This window comes from Fusarium odoratissimum (assembly GCF_000260195.1).
Source record: "Fusarium odoratissimum NRRL 54006 unplaced genomic scaffold supercont1.74, whole genome shotgun sequence".
Lineage (NCBI taxonomy): Eukaryota > Fungi > Ascomycota > Sordariomycetes > Hypocreales > Nectriaceae > Fusarium > Fusarium odoratissimum.
Window position 1 is genome coordinate 2,149 of NW_022158793.1, and position 13,527 is coordinate 15,675.

Below are 13,527 nucleotides of genomic sequence, written 5' to 3' on the forward strand. Positions count from 1 at the left end.
CCTCGATACAATGTTCCAGAACTTCTACCGACGTACAGAGAGTTACGAGGTTCGTCTCTTATAACTCAAGGAATCTGAATGGTATTTATAGGGTAGAGTTCTTCGTGTACTAAATCTATACAAAGGGTTGAACAGAACATTTTGGCAATAATGCCGAAGAACAGAAGGTCGGATTCTGGGTGAAACATAAACAGCCTCCGATGGCTTCGGGGGCTGTTGATATCAATACAGAAGCTTACTGGGCGCAAGACCAACATCTCGTTGAATTCTTAGCACTACAGGAGGTGTTGAAACTCGGCATCTGTGGATAAGGGCACAGAATCTGCTGTTGAGCCGTATTGTCCGGCCTGGTCACAACCACAGGAGTAGAGAACGGCTCAGTGCCATTCTCTACCCAAGCCCGGAGTTGGTCAAACAACGCTTCGGGCTGACCACCCTTGCCGCCCCAGCAGTGTCCGAGAGCAGGTACCTGGTAATACTTATAGAAAGAAGTAACGTTGCCTACAAAGTCCGATACCTTATTGTAATACTGAAGCGTGCCACCAGGGGAAATGCTCGGGTCAGCCTGGGAAATGTCAGCTTGAAGTCGGATCTTAAATACAAGAGATATTACCAGGCCATGATAAGTAATCATCTTTCCTCCGGCATCTCTAAAGTCTCGTAGATCAACCTCGTTGGTCTCAAGGTTGGAAGCAAAGATCTGCTTGACGTGACGGTAAATCGTATCGAAATCTCGACCAGTGGCGTTCTTCAGTGTCGCTGCCATGTCTTTCTTGACAAAAGTCTTCCAAGTAAACTCAACAGAGCCTTCGCCTCCACTCTTGCAGACTGTGCCGGTACAGTTCGTTGGGGCAAGCGTAGGTAGATCGCTGCCAATCTCATAGCCGGGGTACATTGACTTGCCGTTCGAGAAACGGGGACCGGTCCACGAGGCATTGGCGACGGCAGCAGCGGCGTGGCTGATCTTGAGCATCGACTTGGTACTGGTGCAGTCGAAAGACTTGCCAACCTGTTTAAAAGGGTTAAATTTGCGCCGACAAGCATCAACGTCGCTGATGATGCCATCCTTGACTCCGTCCAGCTCATCACAAGCTGAGACTGCAAGCTGAGTAATAGCATTGAGCTCGCAATCGCGGGGGAACTGTTGAGTAGACTCCATATAGAATACAGGCCATACGGAATTGATGTAAAATTCGGCCCAGTTAATTGCTGGAGCCGCCGCGATGATCCCATCATAAGCAGAAGGATACTGTTGCGCAAGTTTGAGGCCTTGGCGACCACCTTGGGAGCAGGCATTCCAGTAGGAATAGGAGGGAGCCTTGCCGTAGAAGCTTTTGATCAACTGCTTCGCAATACTAGCCTTTGGGATAATTCTAAGTTAGTACTATTATGCGGAATAGTGTCGAGCTTGGTTTCCCTTACCTCGTCGTTCAGTGAGACTTGGCCAAAGTTCTGCAGCGCATTCGTGTTGATATTCCCGGGAGTTGTCAACAGCCACTCAGCGGGGCTAGCAGCCTCGGGGATACCAGCATCCGTTGTAACAGAAGCATAGCCATTTGCCACGGCGTTGATCATGCCGGCATAAGTCAGAATATAGCGACCTGGTGTCCAGCCAGAACCTCCAAGGGACTGCAGTCTTCCATTGTAATTGTTCTCGCTGGGTAGCCAAGCTTCGGCGTGAAGGGTATCGTTCTGGCCAGTGTGCGTATAGGTGACGGTGACGTTGCAGAAAGTGACATTCTGGACATTCAAAGCTGGCTGTGAGTAGGTCCAGCCGCGTGGGACGTCGAAGCTATAGTCGGGGACAACATTCGCTTCGATGGAAAGAAACTCAGCCCCTAAGAGAGTTGGAGTCGCGAAAGTTGAGGCCACGCAGCGGCTCGCAATGTCGGAGGAAGCCATGATGGCTTGGGGATATTCGGTGCAACGAACATAAGAAATGATGGCGAAACTTCGACTTAAATAGCACTGCTCATACAAGGCGAGGCCTCTCAACCTGTCGTAATGCTTTATGATGACGACAATAGAATCCACAAAGAATGGGACTGGTATTGAAGGTGGGTATCTTGAAAACTCAGACTATCGTCGGCATTGAGGAGAGAAAAACTGCATTGACAAGATGATGTTTTCAAGATTGAATCTCCGTCTTTTGAGGGCATCGTTCTGCCAATCAGGGTTGTAGGGTATCGTATTGAATACGACAAATCCAGAGCGCTTCTGCATTAAGTTAGGTATGTAAATCTCCCCACTCAAGGGCATCGGGGTTATGGGTCTGAATGCATCACTAGTCTCGGTCCGACTTCCGCTACAAAGACAAGGGTCGGACCGTATTCAATACGACGGCTAACCAAGCCATTCTCTGTCCAAACACTTCTTCGATCCTCAGAGGCAATATTGTCTATGGCTTCGTCATATAAGTAGACGATCCACAGACTTGTGTTCTTTCACCCGATCTCATCATAAACTTCCCACTCATCTCTTTTTGTCACTCCTTTGTCCTCTTGTTCACTCTTTACTAGTTCTTTCTATTCTAGTCCGTCGTTTACCTCAATCACCATGTCTCAGGAATGGCAGAATAGCCTGCTCGATTGTTCGCCTTGCGACTCTTGCTTATTGAGCACTTTTCTTCCCTGCATTCGTATATTTCCCTCCCTCACTTGCCAAATATTAGCTAACCAGTCGCAATGCAGTCTTTGGGCGTACCTCCCATCGCTTGCAGAATCCTTCTGCGGAACCTGAGAGTTTCAATTCGGACTGTGCATTGTTCTGTGGCATACAATCACTCACTGGCTGCGGCTGGATGTCAGTAAACCTCTTCTCTTGCAAGTTTTGTTTGCGGAAGGAAGCTAACTTGTCAACAGCTTCAATGTGATGAAGCGTGGAGAGATACGCGAGGCATACGGCATTGAAGGTAGCGGCATGGGAGACTGCTGCGCCTCATTCTGGTGTCTTTGCTGTGCGCTTATCCAGCAGGAAAAGGAGGTCAAGTCCCGACAACTTGCGTGCTGCGAGACCGCTGGTTACCAGCCTATGAAGGATGGCATGCGTATGCCTTGAGGACCTCCCTTGAAGACATGGTTGATGTTGACACCCTTCATCAGATGTAGTGGGACAGGGTGAGGCTGATAAGGAACTGCAAAAGTGAAGAAATTGTCTCGTTTTATTGAGCGCCTCTTGACAAGCATTTATATGTGAGACATCATAAGAATTCTAAAGATTCTTTCTTATATTTATAAGACGTGCGTTAAAAATACTAATTTCTCCCATTTCGGCAACTACGAAGAGTGTAGCTTAGATCAACTTCATATTAAACTCGTTTTTAATACAAGCGCCCACACAACTAACAACTGTAAACGGCGCCCAACCATCGAGAACATCGTAGTAACGGACGGGAACAGTCCACTCTTTGCCGCCCGACCAGATACCCTTAACCATCCTGGTGCTATCCCGGTGCCATCCCTAGGTTTCGGGCATGGAGCCGAGGTAGGAAAAAACACAAAGTCTTAACACTTGCAGGGTAGAGGCCGTGGTTCAGGGCCCTAAGGAGAGGCACCCAATAAGAGAGAACCAAAGCCGGGTCTAAGGGGAAAACTAAGGCTTTAATTAATTCCTATTGGAAATTCGAAGCCCCAGATGTCTCCACATTACCCCAGGTTATCTTCGTCACATAGAATGACACCATCACCAACTTAAGAGCAGACTGCAGGCCATTTCTATTACCATGAAATAACCCCTCATAACCATTATAGCCACAGCTGAATCGGCATGTGGACATCCCGCCTCGGGTCAAGAGACCCCACTTTGCCGTACAATTTTCATGCCACCTAGCTACGTTCCTACATCTTCGGGATGGTATTATATAAAGATGCCGAAGGAGGACTGTAATGGACAAGACTCTTTTAGCCGGAGAAGCAATTTCAACCAATAAAAAGAGTTGTTTAGTTGAGGGCAAAATGAAGTCAGACGAAATGAACATGGCATCCTCGGTGCTCAATAGACCGAGGAAACAGGTTAGGTTAAAATATAAATTATTAATACAATTATACCATAATTCTATAAAAGATCAAGCAATGTCTAATTCCCCCAACCACTCCCAACCCAACAGCGCTGGTTAATTTACAGCCCTTTGCCTTTACGCTCAATCTTAAGAGCTTTTATCCACGCCTACCAACAATGAAGACTTCCTTGGCATTTGCTTCCTTTATAGCCTTTTCCTGTAGCTTGGCTAACGCCGCTCCGCCTTCCAACTACCTCAATTGGAAGACGTTTAAAGCTAATGGAGTTAACGTTGGTGGCTGGCTACATCAGGAAGCCGTAATTGATCCCACGTGGTGGAACCAGTATGCACCTGGTACACCTGATGAGTGGGAATTTTGTGCAAGACTCAAGTCGCAATGCGGTCCCATTTTAGAGCAGCGATACGGCTCTTACATCACAACCAAAGATATCGATACTATGGCTGTAGCCGGGATCAATGTCATCCGAGTGCCTACTGGGTATAATGCTTGGGTTACTGTTCCAGGATCCCAGCTTTATAGTGGCAACCAAGCTCGCTTTCTCAGAACCATCTCTGATTACGCTATTAAGAAGCACGGTATCCACGTTATCCTCGACATTCACTCGCTCCCTGGTGGTCTGAACGGCATGGGGTTGGGCGAAAAGGAGGGGAATTATGGCTGGTTCCAGAACCAGACCGCTCTAGACTATTCTTACCAGGCGGTCGACGCTGCCATCAAATTCATCCAGGGATCTGATGTTCCCCAAGGTTTTACCCTGGCTCCAATCAACGAACCGGTTGACAATCGAGATTTTACAAAGTTTGGAACGCCAGAAGCATTAACTGAAGAAGGGGCTGCTTGGGTTCTTGAGTACTTCCAAGGCGTTATTTCGCGCGTTGAAAAGACCAACCCTAAGATACCTATCATGCTTCAGGGTGGCTTTCGACCTGTCGACTTCTGGGCCAAGTACTTTGCTGTGAGCACTAATCTCGTCTTTGATGTCCATAACTACTACTTCGCTGGCCGCCCGACTACTTCGCAAAATCTTCCCGAATTTATCTGCACTGATGCCAAAAACCCCGTTAGTTCTACTTCACCAAAATTCCCCGTCTTTGTTGGGTAGTGGTCCATCCAAGCTGCCACCAACAACACGTGCGCCAGTCGGGCGCGTAACCTCAACACTGGCCTCAAGGCTTGGGCTACCTATACTCAAGGGAGCGCTTACTGGACTTGGAAATTCTTTGGTAATGAGCCGGTCGATGGCGAGGGTACTCAAGGTGATTACTGGAATTACTCTGACTTTGTAAAAATGGGTATTATTGACCCGTCGTCGGGGGTAACTTGTAAATAAGACACATCCAGCGCTCCTACTACAATAATCTTATCTATATACACGTCTTCCATAGCCTGGAGCCATACGCCAACCTTTATTAAGATAGTGTTGCGGACATTAGCATTAACCGAGGTGAATTTGTTCTCGTTCTTGTTAAAAATGAACTTGCGATAGATATACTGATAGCCTTAGTAGTCAAACAAGTTACCATCTTTAACATAGAGGTTGCCCTGTTGTCTTCTTAACAGCCATAATCAGAGTATATTTATTAAACTGCATAGATTTGCTAGAGCGGTTGGGAATATCGCGTTGCGCAAAGACGTGGCTGCTGCGTATAAGAAGTGCAATTTCATCTAGGGGTGTAGCCACGGTTAGTCCCTTACCTTTAGAAGTAGACTGCGTCTGGTATATAAGGTAATCATAGCACACTTCGTCCTTAGGAATATAGATCTCCACCGAGTCTGAATCACTCTTAACAGTGGGACTGTGAGGTAAACCGGCTGTACCGAGAAATAGCTGGTCGTTGATATGGCACGCATAGCAGAGGGCTATATAAGAGAGGGTTAAAAGAGCCTTGATTTTATGCTAGAAGGGGGTCGGCAGTGCTCCTTATATACTAATAGAGCATTAATTAATAGGTAGCTAAGTAAACTAATTAGGCTAAACCTACCTTTTAATATACCCCCTATTTAAAGTTATTTTAAAAAGGGCTTTAAATACTTTATTATATATAATAAAACTTAAAAATAAGTATTATTAATATCTTATAATATATAGTAGTAAAAGTAAGTATAAAAATACCTATAGATTAGTAACTTACTTTTTAAAAATTATATATACTCTCTTTTATTTTATTAAATAAGATCTTTTTTCTTTATCTCTTTATTAAAATAATAAGTTATTCTCTAATATAGCTTTTAAGTATTATAACCCTAGGTATATAATACTTTTAAGTACTATAACTATAAGATATATTCTTAATAACTTTATATATTACCTTTTAATATACTTTAATTTAATATTAATTAATCTTAGGCTTATATCTATAGTATTCCTAAGAAGACTATTAATAAAGGTATTTCTAAGCTCCTTAAGGCCTCTAGGAAGAGGCAGAGCTCTTATATTACTAAGTCTGCTTATATTACTACTACTAAGATTATCCTTATTAAATCGCCTAAGAAGAAGCTTATATATAAAAATACCCAGGCTTAGGTTTATATAAGTATTTAATTAACCTTTTCTTATTTATTTCTTATATATTAACTACTTATTGAATAATAAGATTTATATAATATTAATTATAAGAAGTATAAAGAGAAGGGTCTTGCTTTTTATACCTAGGAAGACTATTTTAAAATTACTAATAAGGACTTACCTCTTATTATAAGCTTTATTAATAACTACTATAAGCTACCCTGCCTAAGTTATATATACTCTTATATTATAACCCTAGTATATATATTATATATCCTCTTATATTTTTACTTAATTATATAAAAGCCTTATAAGGTTAATTAATACTAAAACCTTATAGTTATTATTAATTAAGTAAGATTATTATTAATTATATTAAATTATTACTAATCTTATAATAACTTTATTAAATACTATATAAATCTCTTAATATATATATTATATTTATTAGCACTTTATAAGACTTAGGAGGATATAGTTTTATAGCCCCCCTCCCTGTCTTACCTTAATAGTAACTATAATCTTAAAGCTATTATATTAAAAATAATCTTAATTAGTTGCTGCAGAATGAAGAAAGTCAATTAAACTATTTTTAATAACTATACTTTTTATCTTACATGTTATAGTGGGATGCAAAAAGTATTCGCAGGTATGTAAGTCGCCCTAGCTCCTCTACTTAGTAGCTTAGTTTATCTTACATACTTGATACTAGGTTGTCCCCCTAATTTAAGTGTAGGATAAGGTATTGAGGACCTGACAAGCTACCCCTGACTAGCTTCCGAGCATCAGACTTACCTGCACACCTGCGAATACTTTTTGCATCCCACTGTAGACCCTGATGAACGGCAGACCCTGATAAACGGCAATGCCAACCAACCACACGCACCAACTGCCGACACGGATAGTAAATCACAGTCATGCTACAATAGTACTGCAACGGCGGACAAAGCTACTGAACGCGGGCGTGGGCTTCAGCCCGCAGATGCGTTGTACTGTACCATTGGATGAGAGTTTATCTAGCGGACTTGGATGGGGATATTCTTGCGACATTTCGCCCCGCAGCAATACAGCCATGCGGAGTTTATCAACTTCAGAAAAGCACGCTAGGCTTGAAAATGCGGACACGCAATCTTAGTGCGCTGTGCTGTGAGTGTTTTGGCTTCAAGGGTCAATTTAGAGGCGGAGTAGGTGGAAACTTATTTCGTCGGCCTGTCACTAGTCCGCAACTCCGCATGTATACGCGGATTTGAGATGCTAGCGGCCATTATAACAGGTCATGTTCAAGGTCGCCAGTACTTGGCACAAGTCTGAAAGCGGCCCTCCCGTCACGGAGACGGTCTGTGACAGGAGCACAAACTAATGTCGTCCAGACTCTGTCGGAGTTATCAGAGCCCGCAGTTTCCGACAAGGCGGATTTTACGTGAATGCTTACGAAATGACTGCCAAGCATGCCTTGTACTTGGCTCAGGTATATATTTATACGCCTTCGGTTCTCGGATGTATCTCGCTCAGTTGCACATAACAAAGATACTTCCTCCAACGGTAACATAAGCATTGTTGCCAAGCCCTGTCTTGTGACTGCATTTGAACCGCTGCCCACAATCTATATTTGGGGAGACACCAGTCTTTACTTCCCACTGCGAAGAGGCTAGGACCACCCGTTAATTCGACGACGTACTCGGCAACCTTACGAATCCAATAAACTAGACACGGTATCGAGTGGTATAGGGAAGGACCAACAGTATCAAGGGTGCCATCATGACCGGTGACAAAGCCAGCCCAGCTGGTGAAGATGCCCCCGTCATCACCAAGCGTGAAGGAGACACTACTGCAACGTCCGTAACCGGATTTTCAACAGACGTGACTGAGGAAAAAGACAGAGACACACTTATTGACCCTACTGAAGAACTAGAACGCCGAGCCTCGCTCGTTCAGCATCTGGCGCGTACCTACTCGGTTTCAGCCGGTGCTGAGGACAATCCCTTTGTGGCCACTGAAGATTCAGCTCTGAATCCTAATTCACCAAATTTCTCCAGCCGTGCCTGGGCTAAAGCCTTGGTCAACCTAGTCGCCAGCAGTGGCGCTTCATTTCGGACTGCTGGCGTCGCCTTCCAGAACCTGAACGTGTACGGTTACGGTCGCTCTACTGATTACCAGAAAGATGTGTTCAACATTTGGCTGAGCGCCGTTAACTTTCTGACTCGAATTACGGGCCAGAAAAAGACGCGCATCGACATCCTGCGAAACTTTGATGGTCTTGTCAGAAAGGGCGAGATGCTTGTCGTTCTTGGACCACCTGGCTCCGGTTGTTCTACTTTGCTGAAGACAATCGCTGGCGAAACCAACGGGATTTATGTGGATGATGTATCCTATCTCAATTATCAGGGTAAAGTTTTGCCTCCATGCCTCCATCTTCGAGGTCCCGTTATGAAAGAACTCTTGTTGACGTGTGTATAGGCATCACACCCGAAGAGATGCATTCGCATCATCGTGGTGAGGCTATATACACTGCCGAAGTTGACGTCCACTTTCCGATGCTGTCCGTCGGTGACACCCTCACCTTTGCTTCCCGCGCGCGACGACCACGAACTCTGCCAGGAGACGTGCAGCCGAATAGTTTCGCCAACCATTTACGTGACGTTGTCATGGCTATGTTCGGTATCTTGCATACCGTCAACACCCGTGTTGGCAACGACTTCATTCGCGGCGTCTCGGGAGGCGAACGCAAGCGCGTGACAATTGCTGAGGCCGCCCTGTCCGGTGCTCCTTTGCAATGCTGGGATAATAGTACACGAGGATTGGACTCGGCAAACGCCATCGAATTCTGTCGAACCCTGCGTCTTCAAGCCGACATGTTTGACAACAGTGCTGTCGTATCCATCTACCAAGCGCCCCAGAGCGCATACGATGTGTTCGATAAAGTACTCGTTCTTTACGAAGGTCGGCAGATATTCTTTGGACCAACAGCAGCCGCCCGACAATATTTTATAGATCTCGGCTTTGAGTATCCGCTACAGGCCACCACACCAGATTTCCTCACGTCAATGACCAGCCCACAGGAACGAATCATACGGAAGGGCTGGGAGCACCGGGCTCCTCGAACCCCTGACGAATTTGCTTCCTCATGGAAGGCAAGCGTCCAATACCGCGAATTACAAGCCGAAATTGAGGAATATAAGCAGGCTCATCCCCTGGGTGGTGCTGATGCCGAGGCTTTCCGTGCATCGAAGAGAGCACAGCAGGCCAGGGGTCAGAGGGCAAAGTCACCGTACACTCTGTCCTATATGCAGCAGATCGATCTTACCATGTGGCGTGGATGGAAGCGTCTGATCGGTGATCCAAGCATCACCCTCAGCTCGCTCTTCGGCAACGTAATTATGGGACTCATCGTCTCCAGCGTGTTTTACAACCTTCAACCAACGACAGACAGTTTCTTTCAGCGTGGATCTCTTCTTTTCTTCGCTATGCTTCTCAATGCATTTTCGAGTATCCTCGAGGTGTGTTTACCAAGCCCGGTTCCGGTTAGAGAATAGGACCGTGCTAATGACTTCTAGATCAACACCCTCTACGCTCAACGGCCGATTGTAGAGAAACATGCGAGATATGCCCTCTACCACCCCTCTGCAGAAGCATTTGCTTCTATGGCCTGCGACCTGCCCTACAAAGTCCTCAATGCAATCGTCTTCAACATTGTCTTGTACTTCATGACAAATCTGAACCGAGAACCAGGGGCCTTCTTCTTCTTCCTTCTGATCTCATTCTTCACTGTTCTCACCATGTCAATGATCTTCCGTACCATTGCATCATTGTCTCGATCATTGGCAGGGGCCATGGTACCGGCCTCGATCATCGTCTTATCGTTGGTCATGTTCACAGGATTCGTTATCCCGGACGACTACATGTTGGATTGGTCTCGATGGATTAAATACATCAATCCCTTGGCTTACGCTTTCGATGCTTTGATGGCGAACGAGTTTCATGACCGAAACTTCCGCTGCACCGCCATCGTACCAAATCCCGCGCTTGCAGGTTATGCGAACGTCAGCAGCAGCAACCGCGTGTGCAGCGCTGTTGGGTCCGTGGCAGGTCTCGACATTGTCAACGGTGACGCCTACATTGACTCGGCCTTCGGTTACAAATGGGAAAATCGCTGGCGCAACTTTGGTATCCTCGTCGCCTTCATGGTCCTTTTCCTGATAACATACCTGGTATCTGCCGAGCTCGTGGCAGAGAAAAAGTCCAAGGGCGAAGTGCTTGTTTTCCGCCGTGGCTACAAGCCTGCTGCCCTCGAAGAAAAGCACGGCGATGATCCCGAAGATATTCGCGTCGGTCCTGTCACTACTCGTGATCGTCAACGCGGTGGCAAGTACAGCGGTAATGGCCTTATAAAGGAGCAGAAATCGGTCTTTCATTGGAGCAACGTCTCCTATGATGTCCTAGTCAAGGGAGAGACCAAACGGATTCTGGATCATGTCGATGGTTGGGTCAAACCCGGTACCTTGACTGCCTTGATGGGCGTGTCGGGAGCTGGCAAAACAACCCTTTTGGACGTTTTGGCTGACAGAAAATCTGTTGGCGTTATAACCGGAGAGATGCTTGTGGACGGCTATAGTCGCGATGCGTCCTTCCAACGTAAGACCGGTTATGTCCAGCAGCAGGATCTACACTTGCAGACGAGCACGGTACGGGAGGCTCTCAGTTTCAGTGCTCTCCTGCGCCAACCTGAACATATCCCTAGGCAAGAGAAGCTTGATTATGTGGAGGAAGTCATCAAGCTGCTTGATCTGGAGGAGTGCGCAGAAGCTATCATTGGTGCCCCTGGAGAAGGCCTCAATGTAGAGCAGCGCAAGCGCTTGACCATCGGTATTGAGCTCGTCGCAAAGCCGCCTCTATTGCTTTTTGTGGATGAGCCAACCTCGGGACTTGATTCTCAGACGTCATGGGCTATTCTTGATCTTCTTGAAAAGTTAACCAAGAGTGGTCAAGCTATCCTGTGCACGATCCATCAGCCTTCAGCCATGCTATTCCAACGATTTGATCGGTTGCTCTTCCTTGCTAAAGGTGGCAAGACTGTCTACTTTGGCAATGTGGACAAAATGACGCCTTACTTTGAACGAAACAGCGGCGTCCGTTTCCCGAAGGAGGAAAACCCAGCAGAATGGATGCTGCAAGTGATTGGTGCCGCCCCAGGTTCCCACACTGATATTGACTGGTATGAGACATGGAAAAACAGCCCCGAATATCAGTCTGTTCAGACCGAGCTCAGACGCCTCACTGTTGAGCGAGGCCCTCCACCTGAAACGTCCGAGGACCCAGCCAGCTATCGTGAATTCGCCGCCAATTATGCCACGCAGCTGAGGGAGGTTACATATCGCGTCTTCCAGCAGTACTGGCGGACCCCCACTTACATCTACTCCAAAGCAGCTCTGACCATCACCGTCGCTCTCTTCATCGGCTTTGCTTTCTTCAGGGCGCCTAACTCGATGCAAGGTCTTCAAAACCAGATGTTCTCTATTTTCCTCATCTTGATTACGTTTGGTCAACTTGCGCAACAGACGATGCCTCAATTCGTGACGCAGCGCTCCCTCTATGAAGCACGAGAGCGTCCTTCAAAGGTATACAGCTGGAAAATATTCATGCTTAGCCAAATCATCGTGGAACTGCCCTGGAACGGCCTCATGTCGGTCTTCATGTATCTCTGCTGGTACTATCCTGTTGGTCTTTACAGAAACGCCCTGCCAATGGACCAGGTCAATGAGCGAGGCGCTCTGGCATTCCTTTTCATCCTTGTTTTCCTCCTTCTCAGCTCAACCTTTACTGACCTTGTTATTGCCGGATTTGAGGCTGCCGAGGTAGCGATGAATATCCTCAACCTTTGGTTCACGCTTTGCTTGATATTCTGCGGTATCCTTGCCAGCCCGGATGACTTTCCCCGCTTCTGGATCTTCTTGTATCGCTTGTCGCCATTCACTTATCTTGTCTCCGGATTGCTTTCCACCTCGGTCGCAAACACGAATGTTGTCTGCGCTGCCAACGAATTCCTGAGCTTCGACCCACCGAATGGCCAAAACTGTGGGAATTACATGGCCACGCATATTCAAGCCGCTGGTGGTTACCTTCAAGATGTAAACGCTACGGCAAACTGCCGGTATTGCCCGATGGGTGATACCAATGTTTATCTTGCGAGCGTCAAGTCACCTTACTCAGAAAGATGGCGTAACCTTGGTATTCTATTTGCCTATATCTTATTTAACGCGGTTGGAGCCTTGGCTATTTACTGGCTTGCACGGGTGCCTAAGAAGGGTAGACTATTTGGTAAGAAGAAGGAAGATTAGGTTAGATTGTTTTTTCAGCGTTTGAGTATGGGGCTTAAGGATTTATCCAAAGATGTAAGAATATGGAGTCACTTAGAGTTGAATATGATATCCTTTATTAATAGAATAAATTAATTTTAGCTCAGTTTATCGTCAAACCATAACGCACTTTCCGTTCAAGTCTCCGCTTGGGCATCTTAACGAACCAAGTAAAAGGAGTATAGCATTAACGTGGTTAATAAGCATGCGTCGTACTTTTCCCTCCTACATCTCACTTTTTACCTAATCAGATACTTCTCAAGAACCAATCATGCCACAACCTTCAGATAAAGCTAGAACACTCCTTGCCCTTCAAGCCCTTCAAAATAACCTAAAATTAAGTACCCTACGCGCTGCAAAGATCTATAAGATCACTAAGCATACATAGGCTACGTCGCCATTAACATGGCATTAAATCACAACGCGGTTGGATTCCAAAATTATAGAAACTTTTTAATTTAAAGCAGACTTATATATTATTATTAAACATTATATATATTCGGTTTATTCATATAAATTAGTATAATATATATAATAAGTACATAAAATAAATAAGTATATAAGATAAAAATCTTAACCTTCTCAAGATAAATTATAATAAAATATAATAAATTATTTAATTAATTAAAATTACTTATTATACTGTTCT

The 13,527-nt window shown here is 45.5% G+C and overlaps 4 protein-coding genes across 4 annotated transcripts; 3 read left to right on the top strand and 1 right to left on the bottom strand.

Annotated features, from left to right (window-relative positions):
• Positions 1-235: 235 nt before the first annotated feature.
• Positions 236-2,077, bottom strand: FOIG_16286 (uncharacterized protein; the record flags this gene model as incomplete). Its single annotated transcript, XM_031217720.1, has 3 exons — positions 1,423-2,077; positions 614-1,360; positions 236-565 (listed from the first exon to the last, which is right to left on the bottom strand). The coding sequence occupies exons 1-3, from the start codon at positions 1,900-1,902 to the stop codon at positions 236-238; spliced, it is 1,557 nt and encodes a 518-aa protein (XP_031052544.1). The 5' UTR covers positions 1,903-2,077.
• Positions 2,078-2,556: 479 nt separating this feature from the next.
• Positions 2,557-3,145, top strand: FOIG_16287 (uncharacterized protein; the record flags this gene model as incomplete). The annotated part of the gene is made up of 4 exons (XM_031217721.1): positions 2,557-2,638; positions 2,691-2,802; positions 2,862-3,046; positions 3,102-3,145. The coding sequence occupies 4 exons, from the start codon at positions 2,557-2,559 to the stop codon at positions 3,143-3,145; spliced, it is 423 nt and encodes a 140-aa protein (XP_031052545.1).
• A 1,028-nt stretch (positions 3,146-4,173) lies between these two features.
• On the top strand, positions 4,174-5,218 carry FOIG_16288 (uncharacterized protein; the record flags this gene model as incomplete). Its single annotated transcript, XM_031217722.1, has 1 exon — positions 4,174-5,218. The coding sequence occupies one exon, from the start codon at positions 4,174-4,176 to the stop codon at positions 5,119-5,121; it is 948 nt and encodes a 315-aa protein (XP_031052546.1). The 3' UTR covers positions 5,122-5,218.
• Positions 5,219-8,283: 3,065 nt separating this feature from the next.
• Positions 8,284-12,860, top strand: FOIG_16289 (uncharacterized protein; the record flags this gene model as incomplete). The annotated part of the gene is made up of 3 exons (XM_031217723.1): positions 8,284-8,911; positions 8,983-10,022; positions 10,080-12,860. The coding sequence occupies 3 exons, from the start codon at positions 8,284-8,286 to the stop codon at positions 12,858-12,860; spliced, it is 4,449 nt and encodes a 1,482-aa protein (XP_031052547.1).
• Between the last annotated feature and the right edge of the window lie 667 nt (positions 12,861-13,527).